Genomic DNA, 12,691 nt, shown 5'->3' on the forward strand with positions numbered 1-12,691 from the left:
GGGCATTTGGAATTTTCCATTTTGGGGGGGCAATTATGAGTAAAGCTGATAGGAGAATTCATATATAATCTTTGCATGGGCGTATACTTTCATTCATCTTGGGTAAATGCTTATATGTGGGATGGCTGGATAATATGGTAGTTGAATTTATAATGTTTAAAGAAATACCTGCCAACAGTTTCTCAAAGACATTGTTCCTTTTTCCATTCTCACCTGCACTGCATGAAAGTTCCAGTTTCTCTGTATCCTTTGACCGTACTTAGTAGGGCTCACCATTTCACTTTTATCCATTTTAACCCTTGTGCAGTATAGTTGCAGTGTGGTTTTAATCTACATTTCTGCAATTGAGTAATAGTGTTGAGCATCTTTTCTTCTCCTTCTCTGTCATCTCTGAAATGCTTTTCCAAATCTTTTGCTTGTCCCTCCCCCTACATTTGGTTGGTTGTTTTCTTATTGCTGAATTTTTAATATTTTTTTGAAATTTATTCTGGTTAGGGGCACCTGGGTGGCTCAGTGGGTTGGGCCTCTGCCTTCGGTTTGGGTTGTGATCTCGGGGTCCTGGGATCGAGCCCCGCATCGGGCTCTCTGCTGGGCGGGGGGCCTGCTTCCTCCTCTCTCTCCGCCTGCCTCTCTGCCTACTTGTGATCTCTCTCTCTGTCAAATAAATAAATAAAATCTTTAAAAAAAATTTATTCTGGTTACATTTTTTATCATGCTTTAAAATTTTTTCTTCCAGTCTGTGGTATTCATTTTAATTTTCTTAATACTGTCTATTATTGAGTAGCAGAAGTTATTTTTTTCCCAGCATTATTGACAAATAAAACTTGTGTATATTGAAGATGCACAGTGTGACATTTTGATATATGTATACGTTGTGAAAGATTACACAGATTCTTGATTTTGATGAAATGCCACATATCATTTTTTTCTTATGTGAATCAGGAAGAAACATGCAGTTTTAATGGCAACCTATGTTATTAGTGCTTTAACATATTGCCCCAGTAATGAAAGCATAAGTTCTTCCTATGGTAAAACATAATCAGCCATCCTCTATAACAGAAATCTGAATCTTATAGACTTTATTAATCCTTTCCTGTTGTCTATAATGTCTTCTGTTATACACATTTCAAAAATGTGTTATAGAAAGAAAAAATAGTATAATACCACAAACAAATGGAGGCTAAAAGACTACAGTTGGGTGCTAGACTGCTACACATTTTATCATAAAAATTAAGATCTTAAAAGGAATAGAAGACAAGAGCTGTATTATACACAAAATAAAAGCAGATTTGGCCCCAGCACTGGGTTTCTTTTATTAGCCACCAAATTTTGTTTTTCCACTTTGCCTTTTGGTCCACTAAAGACGGAAAATAAAACAAAAGAAAATGAGTTAGAAATGTGGTTAAAATGAAGTAAAAAAAAAAAAAAAGAAAGAAAAAGAGAAGAAGGAAGAGGGTTAGCAGAGATATCCTTTGGCTTTCATCTTTAGTCTGCTACTGACTTTTTGGGGTAGTGTATTAGAGACACAAGACACTTAAAATTCATTCACTCATTTGTAGTGTACTGTGCATAGAGTAGGTATTTATGAAAACACTTATTGACAGAATTAATGTACCTGCAAGAAATTCACAAGGTGATAAAAGCCCAGCCATACAGAAATTTTCCTTAACCACAGTATTCGTCATTAATGATAGGGAGTGGTGAAGCATGAAGCCAGTGGAGAGAGCAAGATGGGTGTGGGGTGACCAAGAGCAAAAGGGCAAAGACTTTGCCAGGTTTAACTGTTGCCATAGAAACTTGCTTTAGGAAGTTTTCTAAGTTTTCTAAATGCTTGAGATAATCAGTGAACATTATCTGAAACCTATTGCTTTAGGTCAGAATAAACGTTTCTTGAGTATGTGAGTTATTTTGCTACCTTTCTATTCAAAAGCCCTTTTATTCTATGGTATATTCAGTGATATTTAGACATAATGTACCATTTTCCCCATTCTATGTCAGGCAAATGTATATGCCTTTGTCACCTACTAACTGTGTAACGTGGAATGAGTTAGCCAACCTTCTGTGCAGTCCAGGTTGCTCAGCTTTAAAAAGAGTCTAATGAGGAATTAATTTTTATGTTTATTGAAGGGGTTCAGTAGATAACAAATGAGAGGCATTCAGCATATGCCCAACACAGAGTAAGCATTCAATAAATGGTTTTACATTATTTTCAAAAGATTAACCATTGATATAAAATTACATCGCTCAGGCTTTAAACTTGAGTCTGATATTGACATTTTACAAGCTAGTATAAAATTAGAGAAAAACTATGCCTAATGGAAAGCAAACTATATACTAGGAAATGTTTGTTCTTACTGTTAGAAATGCATTTTGAAGAAGTCAAATGTAGACTGTTTAGCAGAGAAAAAAATCCATTTGTCAAAATAAAAGCTTGAGCTATTGAAAATATAATAGCTGTAATTACAATTCCTATAAGATTTTTTTTAGTAACATTCATTTCAGACAAACTGAAAGCCTCCATTAAGTAGTGATGATGTACCTTAGAGAGTTGCTTTGTACACCACTATTACTTCTGTTATACCTAGTTTTTCCAAAACAGTCTTACATTTTTCCTATCACTCTGATAAACTGGAGTACCAACAAACAACTTTTTATTTACTTTTGTTTCCCTTTGGATTGGTTGGCCTTAGCCCAAACAGAGGAATATAGGAGGCAAAGTAATCACACGTGCATAGTGTGGAAAAATGTTATCATCTTTTGAAACACATATTTTCATAATCATTATTTACTGCATTTAGTTCAAAGGTTCATTGCCAATATAGTCAGTTGCTGAGTCTAATATTACTCTTTGTAATAAGCTTATAAGAATTTGACTGCTCATCTCTTCTAACATAGCTAATTCATAACCAAAAATAAAGATGCAATTTTAAAAATGTAATTGTTTAGAAATAAAATTGAAATTAAATTGCCAAGAAAAAGGTTTTTTTACTGGGAAAAACATTGAGTATAAATTTGTGGCATAATTTTAAGATACATTGTTTTAAAGTATTCTTTCCTTTTTTTATTGTGTTATGTTAGTCTCCATAAAATACATCATTAGTTTTTGATGCAGTGTTCCAAGATTCATTGTGTATGTACAACACCCAGTGCTCTATAAAGTATTCTTTCAATTAAAACATAAGCTGCTAAATAGACCTATATAATTCCATCATTATCTTCATTTATTTCTAATTTTTGAGATACTTAATTTCTCATGCTGATATATACGGTCTTGTTGTACTCATGTAGGGCTTTTGAATTGTTTTACAAATGATTGTTCAATTTCTTTTTGTTAAGGGAGAATAAAACTGTAATAATGTTTAGATGGGTATGTTGAAGGAAGAAAAAATATGCCAAGTATATAAATAGGCTAAAATGAGGAAGAATGGAGGATGTGCTTTTAATTCTCGAGAGTATTTCATAATATTTGAAATATTGATTAGGTTTCCTTATTAATCAGCACAAACATATTGTTTAACATAATGTAGGCTTATCCAAATAATGGTTTTTATCTAACTGAATTGTTTTTCTTAAAAGTTTCCTTTTCAAATTGTTCATTGCTAGTATATAGAAACTTAATTGCTTTTGTTTGTTGATTTTGTATCCTGCACATCTACTGAATGCATTTATTAGGTCTAACATTTTTTATGTGTGCAGTCATTTAGGTTAATGAGATTGTGTCATCTGCAAACGTAATTTTGTTTCTTCCTTTTCCCTTTGGATACTTTTACTACTTTTTCTTGCATAATTGCTCCGGCTAGAAATTCTAGTATTATGTTGAATAGAAGTGACTAAACCAACATCCTTCTCTTGTTTCTGATCTTAAAGGAAAAGATTTTAGTCTTTACCACTCAATATAATATTAGCTGTGGTTTTTGTATGTGGCTATTTGAGGAAATTCTGTCCCTAATTTATTTTTATCATGAAATGTTGTTGAATTTTGCCAAATACTTTTTATCCACCAATCAAGATGGTCATGGTTGTTTTTTTCTGTTCTGTTTATGTGGTATATTACACTAATTGATTTGTGTATATTGAACCCCACCCTTCATCCATTCATCCATTCATTCTTGGAATGAATCCCACTTGACAATGCTATCTATATAATCTTTTTCATATGTTACTGAATTTGATTTGCTAGTATTTTGTTAAAAAGTTTTATATCAATGTTCATCAACAATATTGGATTTTAGTTTTCTTTTCTTGTCCTATCTTTGTCTGCTTTTGTATCAGGGTATTGCTGGCCTCCTAGAATGAGTTAAGTTGTTTTCCATCCTCTTCAATTTTTAAGTGTTTAAGAAAAAAAAATATTAATTCTTCTTTAAATATTTGATAGAATTCAACAGTGAAGCCATCTTTTCCTGGGCTTTTCTTTGTAGTAAGTGTTTGATTACTGATATAATCTCCTTACTAGTTTTATGTCTATTCAGCTTATCTCTTATTCATGAGCAGTTTTAGTAGATTGTGTATTTCTAGAAAATTGGCCATTTCATCTAAGTTATCCAATTTGGGGGGCATATAATTGTTCATAGTATTCTCTTATAATGCTTTTTTATTTTGGTGAAAACAATGTATTGTCCCCACTTTATTTCTGATTTTATTAATTTGACTCTTCATTCCCTTTTTCTTAACTACTTTTAAGCTCTGCCAGTTGTGGTAATCTTTTCAAAGAGCCAACCAATACTTTTATTTTCTCTATTGTTTCTCTCTTCTCTCTTTTATTTATCTACATTCTGATCTTTATTATTTCTTCCTTCTGCTAGCTTTAGATCCAGTTTGCTCTTCTTTTTCTAGTTTCATAGCAGTGTGCAATGAAGTTACTGGTTTTATTATTTACTTATTTAAATTTTTTTTGTGGAGCTTGAACTCACAACCCTGAGATCAAGACCTGAACTGAAATCAAGAGTCAGATGCTTAATCTGCTGAGCCACCCAAACACCACAGGTTGTTGATTTTAGACTATTCTTTTTAATGTATGCTTTTGCTACTATGAATTGTCCTCTTAGTGCTGCTCTCATTGCATCACATCAATTTTGTGTACTGTGTTTTCCTTTTCAATTGTCTGATATTTTCTAATTTCCTTTGTGACTTTTTTTCAAACTTTGCTACAAAGAACAAAACAGTATATACTTTAGGTTTTGTAGGGCCTTATAATTTTTTTATTATGTTCAATTAGCCAACATAGAGTACATCATTAGTTTGTTGGTTTGTTGTTGTTTTTTTTTTTTTAAGATTTTATTTATTTATTTAACCGACAGAGATCACAAGTAGGCAGAGAGGCAGGCAGAGGGGGGCGGAGAAGCAGGCTCCCTGCCGAGCAGAGAGAGGGATGCAGGACTCCCTCCCAGGACCCTGAGATCATGACCCGAGCCGAAGGCAGAGGCTTCAACCCATTGAGCCACCCAGGCGCCCCTACATCTTTAGGTTTTGATGTTGTGTTCATTGATTCATTAGTTGGCTATAACGCCCAGTACTCATCACCACATGTGCCTTCCTTAATGCCCATCATCCAGCTCCCAGAGTCCAGAGTTTCTTGTAATTTGTCTCCCTCTCTGATTTTATTCATATGTGGAACATAAGGAATAATACCGAGGACCACAGGGGAAGAGAGGGAAAACCGAATGGGAAAAAATCAGAGAGATAGACAATCCATTGTGATTTCTTCTTTGAAATATTGGTTAAGACTTTGTTGTTTAGTCTTCAAATTTGCGTCCATCTTTTTTTCCATTGTTGATTTGTACTTTCATTTCATTGTGATGAGAAAAGATGCTTTGTATGATTTAAATCGTTTAACATTTATTAAGATATGTTTTGTGACTTCACATGTAATTTGTCCTGGACTGTGTTCCATGTCGATTTAAGAAGAATGTGTATTCTACTATTGTTGGGTGGAATGTTCTATATAATCCAATTAAGTCTAGTGGTTTTACAGAGGTGTTCACAGTCTCTATTTTTTTTTTTTTAACATTTTATTTATTTGACAGAGACACAGTGAGAGAGGGAACACAAGCAGGGGGAGTGGAGAGGGAAAAGTAGGCTTCCTGTGTGCAGGGAGCCTGATGCAGGGCTTGATCCCAGGACCCAGTGATTATGACCTGAGCCAAAGGAGACACTTAATGACTGAGCCACCCAGGCACCCCCACAGTCTTTCTTTATTTGTCTTCTGTCCAGTTCTCTCCATTAATGAAACTGAGGTATTGAAGGTTCTAGCTCTTATTGTAGACTTGTTTATTTCTTCTTCCAGTTCTGTCAGTTTTTGTTTCAAATATTGTTGGCCTCTGTTTTTAGGTGTGTATATATCTACAATTTTTATATAATCTTGCTGAATTGAATTTTTTATTTGATGCTTTGTATATATTGCAAGTAATCATCATGTAAGTCTAGTTAATATCTGCCACTATACATAGCTACAAAATTCTTTTATCTTGTGATGAAAACTTAAGATCTGCTCTCTTAGCAACTTTTAAATATGTAATACAGTATTATCAACTATAATTGCCATGCTGTACATTACGTCCACCACCTCTGGCAACCACCAATCTAGTCTTTGTATGTATGAGCTTAAGAGTTTTTGTTGTTTTGGTGAATTGAATCTTTATCAACATAGAGTGTCTTTATCTCTCTCTTATAAACTTTTTTTTTTAAGATTTTATTTATTTATTTGACAGAGATCACAAGTAGGTAGAGAGGCAGGCATAGAGAGATTAGGAAGCAGGATCCCTGCTGAGCAGAGAGCCGGATGCAGGGCTCGATCCTAGGACCCTGGGATTATGACCTGAGCTGAAGGCAGAGCCTTTAGCCCCCTGAGCCACCCAGGCACCCCTCATGAACTTTTGAACATCTAATACATGAATGGGTATCCAAAATATATTTTAGGGGCGCCTGGGTGGCTCAGTTGGTTGGGTGTCTGCCTTGGGCTTGGGTCATGATCCCTGGATCCTAGGACCGAGCCCCATGTCACACTTGCTCAGCAGGGAGCCTGCTTCTCCCTCTCCTTCTGCCCCTCCCCTCACTTGTGCTCTCTCACTCACTCTCCCTCTGTGTCAAATAAATAAATAAAATATTAATTTTTTAAAAACCACATATATATATACATATATGTGTATATATGTATATGTGTATATATCTATATCTATATCTATATATATATTTTAATCTCAAAGTAGGAATTCAAAGGGATAAATGCACCCTGATATCTATAGCAGAATTTTCTACAATAGCCAAATTATGGAAACAGACTAAGTGTCCATCAACTGATGAATGGATAAGGAAGATGTGTGTTTATAGCGTGGAATATTACTCAGGCATAAAAAAATGAAATCTTGCCATTAGCGATGACATAGGTGGAACTAGAGAGTATTATGCTAGGTGAAACAAGTCAGAGAAAGAAAAATACCATATGATTTCACTCATAAGTAGAATTTAAGAAAGAAAACAAGTGAGCAAAGGGAAAAAGAGAAAATGAGACAAACGAAGAAACAGACTCTTAACTATAGAAAACAAACTGGTGGTTACCAGAAGGGAGGTGAGCAGGGGGATAGATTAAATAGGTGATGGTATTAAGGAGAGCTCTTGGTATGATAAGCAGCAGGTGTTGTATGGAAGTGTGGAATCACCATATTGTACACCTGAAACTAATATTACACTGTATGTTAACTAACTGGAATTTAAATAAAAACTTTAAAAAAAAGGAAAATCTTAAAACTCAACAATAGGATAACAAACAACCCAATTCTAAAAATTGTCAAAAGAGCTGAAGAGACACATCACCAAGGAAAATATTCTGATAGCAAATAAGTGTATAAATCATGTCTCTAGGGAACTGCAAATTAAAATAAGATACTACTACCTGCCAATTAGGATGGCTAAATTCAAAAGACTTGAAAACACCAAGTGCTGATGTGGAACAATAGGAAATTTCATTCTTTGATGGTGGGAATACAAAATGATAGAATGTCACAACCATTTTGAAAATAGTTTGGCAGTATCTGACAAAACTAAACATACTCATAACATGATATAGCAGTAATATACCTTCATATTTACCCAAATGAGTTCAAAAATTTTGTCCATCCAAAATTCTGCTCATGAATGTTTATAACAGCTTTATTCATAGTTGCCAAATTGTACAAATTGTAGATGTCCTAAAATAGGTGAATGGATAAACAGTGGTATATCCATACAATGGGATATTTTTCATTGATAAAAATAAATGGCCTGGGGTGTCTGAGTGGTGCAGTTGGTTAAGTGTCCAACTCTTGACTTCACCTCAGGTCTCAGGGTCATGGGATCAAGCCCCACATTGGGCTCTATACTCAGCACAGTGTCTGCTTAAGATTGTCTCTCCCTCTCCCTCTGCCCCCCTCCTCTCTCTCTGAAATAAATTTGTAAATCTTTTTAAAAAATGGCCTATCAAGCCACATACATTAAGGAAGCTTAAATGTATATTGCTAAGTGAAAGAAGTCAATCTGAAAAGACCACATGCTGTATGATTCCAACTATATGACATTTTGGAAGAGGTAAAAGATCAGTGATTGCCATTTCTTTAGAGGTTGGGAGGAAGGGATGAATGAATGGGGTACAGGGGATTTATAGGTCAGTGAAACTATTCTGCATGATAGTGTAGTGGTAGACACATGAAATTACATATTTGCCAAAGACATAGAATGTACAATAGAAAAAGTTAGCCGAAATGTAAGTGATGGAATTTCGTTAGTAATGGTGTATCATTATTGGCTTATCAATTGCAAGTAATGTATTACAATAATGCAGGATGCTTATGATACCTGCAACAAGGCGGATATATAGGAACTCTGTACTTTACACTCATTTTTTTGTAAACCTAAAACTTTTCAAAAAATTAAATTTATTAATTAAGTAAAAAATAGTATGAACTTTGAAGCAGAATGCATGTTTTTATATTCCAGCTGTATTATTATGAGCTGATTGACCTTGGGCAAGTTGCTGAACTTGCTTGTGTCCGTTTCCCTTATTTAAAATGAAAATAATACATCATACTTGATGGTGAAAAACAGAGATTTTATGCTAAGGTCAGGAACAATGCAAGAATATCTACTCTTACTTCTTTTCTTCAATATAGTACTAGAAGTCCTAACCACAGCAATCAGACAACATAAAGAAATGAAAGGTGTCCAAACTGATGAAGAAGAAGTAGAACTCTCACTATTTGCAGATCACATGATACTCTATATAGAAAACCCCAAAGACCACCAAAAAACTACTAGGACTGATAAGTGAAATCAATAAAGTTGCAAGATACAAGATCAACATAGAGAAATGTGTTGCATTTCTATGTACTAATAATGAAGCAGCAGAAAGAAACTAAGAAAACAATCTAATTTACAGTTGCACCAAAAACAGTGACATATCCAATAAAGGGTTGGTATCCAAAATATATAAAGAACTAAGCATTGTCAATACCCCCAAAATAAATAATCCATTTGAAAAGTGGGCAGAATACATGAACAGATACTTCTCAAAGAAGACATTCAGTTAGTCAGCAGACACATGAAAAGATATTTACTCTCACTCATCATGACGGAATACAAATCAAAACTATAATCGATATCACCTCATACCTGTCAGAATGCTTGAAATCAAAAGGCAAGAAACAACAAGTGTTGGCAAGGATGTGGAGAAAAAGGGACAGTCATGCATTGTTGGTGGGAATGCAAACTGTTGCAGCCACTGTGGAAACCAGTATGACAATTCCTCAATAAGTTAATATAATATAACTATATATATATATATATATACACACACACGCACATATATATATATATATCCTACATATTAATACATGTAAATCACCTAGAACAATGTCTGTCATATAGTAAGTCCTACATTAACATAAACCACAATCATTAATCTTCAAAACAGCTAGCACCATTTTACAGATGAGGTAAATAACATGTTAAAGGCTAAATTAGTAGTGGCAGAACAAGTGTTTGAGTTTGCGTTCCGTCCAAAGCCTGTGTTCTTTCCACTATGTACCCTGTCTTTTTATAATGTGTTTGTAAACTCCTATGTAAAATAAGAAAACTGTGTTTATAATAGGATAGGAAATTTAACCTGAAACTTAAGTGACTTTATGATATTTCAAAACAAAGAAATTAAAAATGATAAGATAGGAGTGACATCCGCAAGATGGCAATATAGGAAATCCACCACCTGTATTCAGCAATAGTAACTTGAAAACCATCCACAGCACAAGTGCCTTTGGGGGAGTTGTGGGATCTTCGTGGGATATTATGAAACCCCAATGGAATCCAAGACTGAGGAGGGCCATTTTGAAAAGGCAGGCTTGTTGCTCATGTGGTGGATTTACCAACCGTGGCCCTGGTTACAGATTGAGAAACAGCCCTGTCCCCCTGTGGACTCAGTTATCATCCCATTGGGCTTGAGTGCTGCCGCCAGCACTTTATGATAAGGAGCTGGCAGGAATCATTGACTGTCCATGTCCTGTGTAACAAGCCCATGGAATTTAGTCCCATTTGTGGACCCTGAAGTGGCTCATGGCCCAGCTTCAGGCCATCTCAGCCATGGTTCCTGCCCATCTAGCACCTTGGGGAAGACACACTGTTCTGTGCACCTGAGGCACGCCCTCCAGTTTAGTTCAACTGCAGATCCTGAAATGGTCCTGTAACTTGGCCAGCCACTCCCAGTCATGGTCTGGGAACAATCATCTTGGGAGACATGCTATGCCCCAGAAGTGTGCCCATTGACTATGATCTGTGCTTATATCTGGGATCAGCCCCCCACAATCCAGTTTTTTAGCCCCTCATAGCTACAGTCTAGAAGCAGTCCTGCCTGCCCAGGGACTCAGAGGGAGACACGTCCATCCATGTTCTGTGGTCACGCCTGCCAACCTCAATCCGACTGTAGATCCTGAAACAGTCTGACCTGCTTCCACCCCTCTCAGTCACAGTCTGGGGCCTATCCTTCTCACTCCTCTGAGAGTGGTGAGTAGCTGGTGAACTATTAGGAACACTCCCAGATACTCAGAGGGAGCCAGTGTAATACCAGGGACACTTCGTAATATGTGATGTCACCAGCTGCTACCAGTGTCACCTCTGTTTCATATCTGTGCAAACCGAGGCACATAGCTGGTGATGGACATCCCCATTTGTGAAACCAGGTATTACACTGCTCATTTTAATTAAAAACTGATTATCTCTTATACTTAAAACAAATATTAATGAACTCTGTGTTAAATTGTTCTGTACCAACATCAGGTTTAAATGTGATATTAAGGCCTAGGATTGTATTTGGCTTTATTTTTATTAGTTTCAAGCTAAAGCATCTTTAGTACCTAAAAACTGACCTTTCATTTTAGAAAAACAATCCTTGGTTAATTTGGCATCTTGGACTTATATGTTCTAGGTGCAATTTCATTTTCTGTTAAACACAGACAAGATGATGACTCTCAGGAAGATTCAGATCAAGATCGAGGTCGAGTACCCTCCTTTCAGAAATCATTATCGGAACTATTCCACCAGATTAATGAGGAAGACTCAGGTAAATTGATGATTAAGGAAAGTTTCATGATCACTTTTCAATCATTCACTTTTAAATGGATAAATATTTTACATTCATAATGTATGTACAAGTGAGTGTTGCATATATCTGTAAGAATTTTATTGTATTATTTCAGGATTAACTTTATGTATTTACTTTATGGATTTGTACAGTTTTAACATTAATAAATTATAATACTTCAGCTTGAAGGCTGTCTACTCTTTCATAAGTGAAAAACTTTACATATACTTGTTATTCAACAAAAAATTGCAGTGTATTTCTGATAAAATGTTAATGATATGTAATTTTTTAAAAGATTTTATTTATTTATTTGAGTAAGAGACAGAGAGAGCATGAGAGGCATGGGGAGGGGCAGAGGGAGAGGAAGAAGCAGTCTCTCTGTGGAGCAAGGAGCCGGATGTGGGACCCGATCCCAGGACCCTGGGATCATGACCTGAGCCAAAGGCAGACACTTAACTGACTGAGCCACCCAGGCGCCCTAATGAGTATATAATTTTAACAAGATAATGTGCTTTTCTTCAGCATAGTAGATGATAACAATCTTCCTCATATGCTGAAGAAAGCCAGTGCTATTTTTTTCCTTCCTATGTTTTAAAGCTTTATTTGAATGTTGTTAAACATATCTTTTTAGTAGAAATTCAAAGGAAATAGCAATAATGGAGAACTGGAAGGCACGGGGCAGATTTCCTAGAAAATGAGTGATTGAATTCTCTTATGTGTGCGTAGCAGGGACATCTTAAGAGGCCATTAGAGAACAGTGGGTCAACTGAAGCAAAGCTGTGGAGACAATGAGGTATATCAAAGAAGAAATCTTTATTGAATGATTTTGTGTTTAGTCAGGATTCTTCAGTAAAACAGACACTACCATAATATAATGTAATATAAATCGAGAAAGAAAGAAAGATGGAGAGACAGATGTTGAAATTTTTTTTAAAAAGATTTTATTTATTTGACAGAGAGAGTCCATGTGCACGTGCATATGCAGGGAGAACAGCAGGCAGAGGCAGAGGGAGAAGCAGGCTCCCCGCTGAGCAGAGGGCCCATGTGGGCCTTGATCCCAGGATCCTGGGATCATGACCTGAGCCAAAGGCA

At 35.6% G+C, this 12,691-nt stretch overlaps 1 protein-coding gene across 1 annotated transcript in view; it reads left to right on the forward strand.

The window, feature by feature from the left end:
• Positions 1-12,691, forward strand: part of CFAP47 (cilia and flagella associated protein 47) — a 521,025-nt gene that overhangs the window by 340,795 nt on the left and 167,539 nt on the right. The window contains exon 50 of the mRNA XM_032330937.1: positions 11,444-11,578. Coding sequence (XP_032186828.1) covers positions 11,444-11,578 — 135 coding nt within the window. The remainder of the gene's footprint in view (positions 1-11,443; positions 11,579-12,691) is intronic.

The sequence above is a fragment of the Mustela erminea genome, chromosome X (genome assembly GCF_009829155.1).
Source record: "Mustela erminea isolate mMusErm1 chromosome X, mMusErm1.Pri, whole genome shotgun sequence".
Taxonomy (NCBI): Eukaryota; Metazoa; Chordata; class Mammalia; order Carnivora; family Mustelidae; genus Mustela; species Mustela erminea.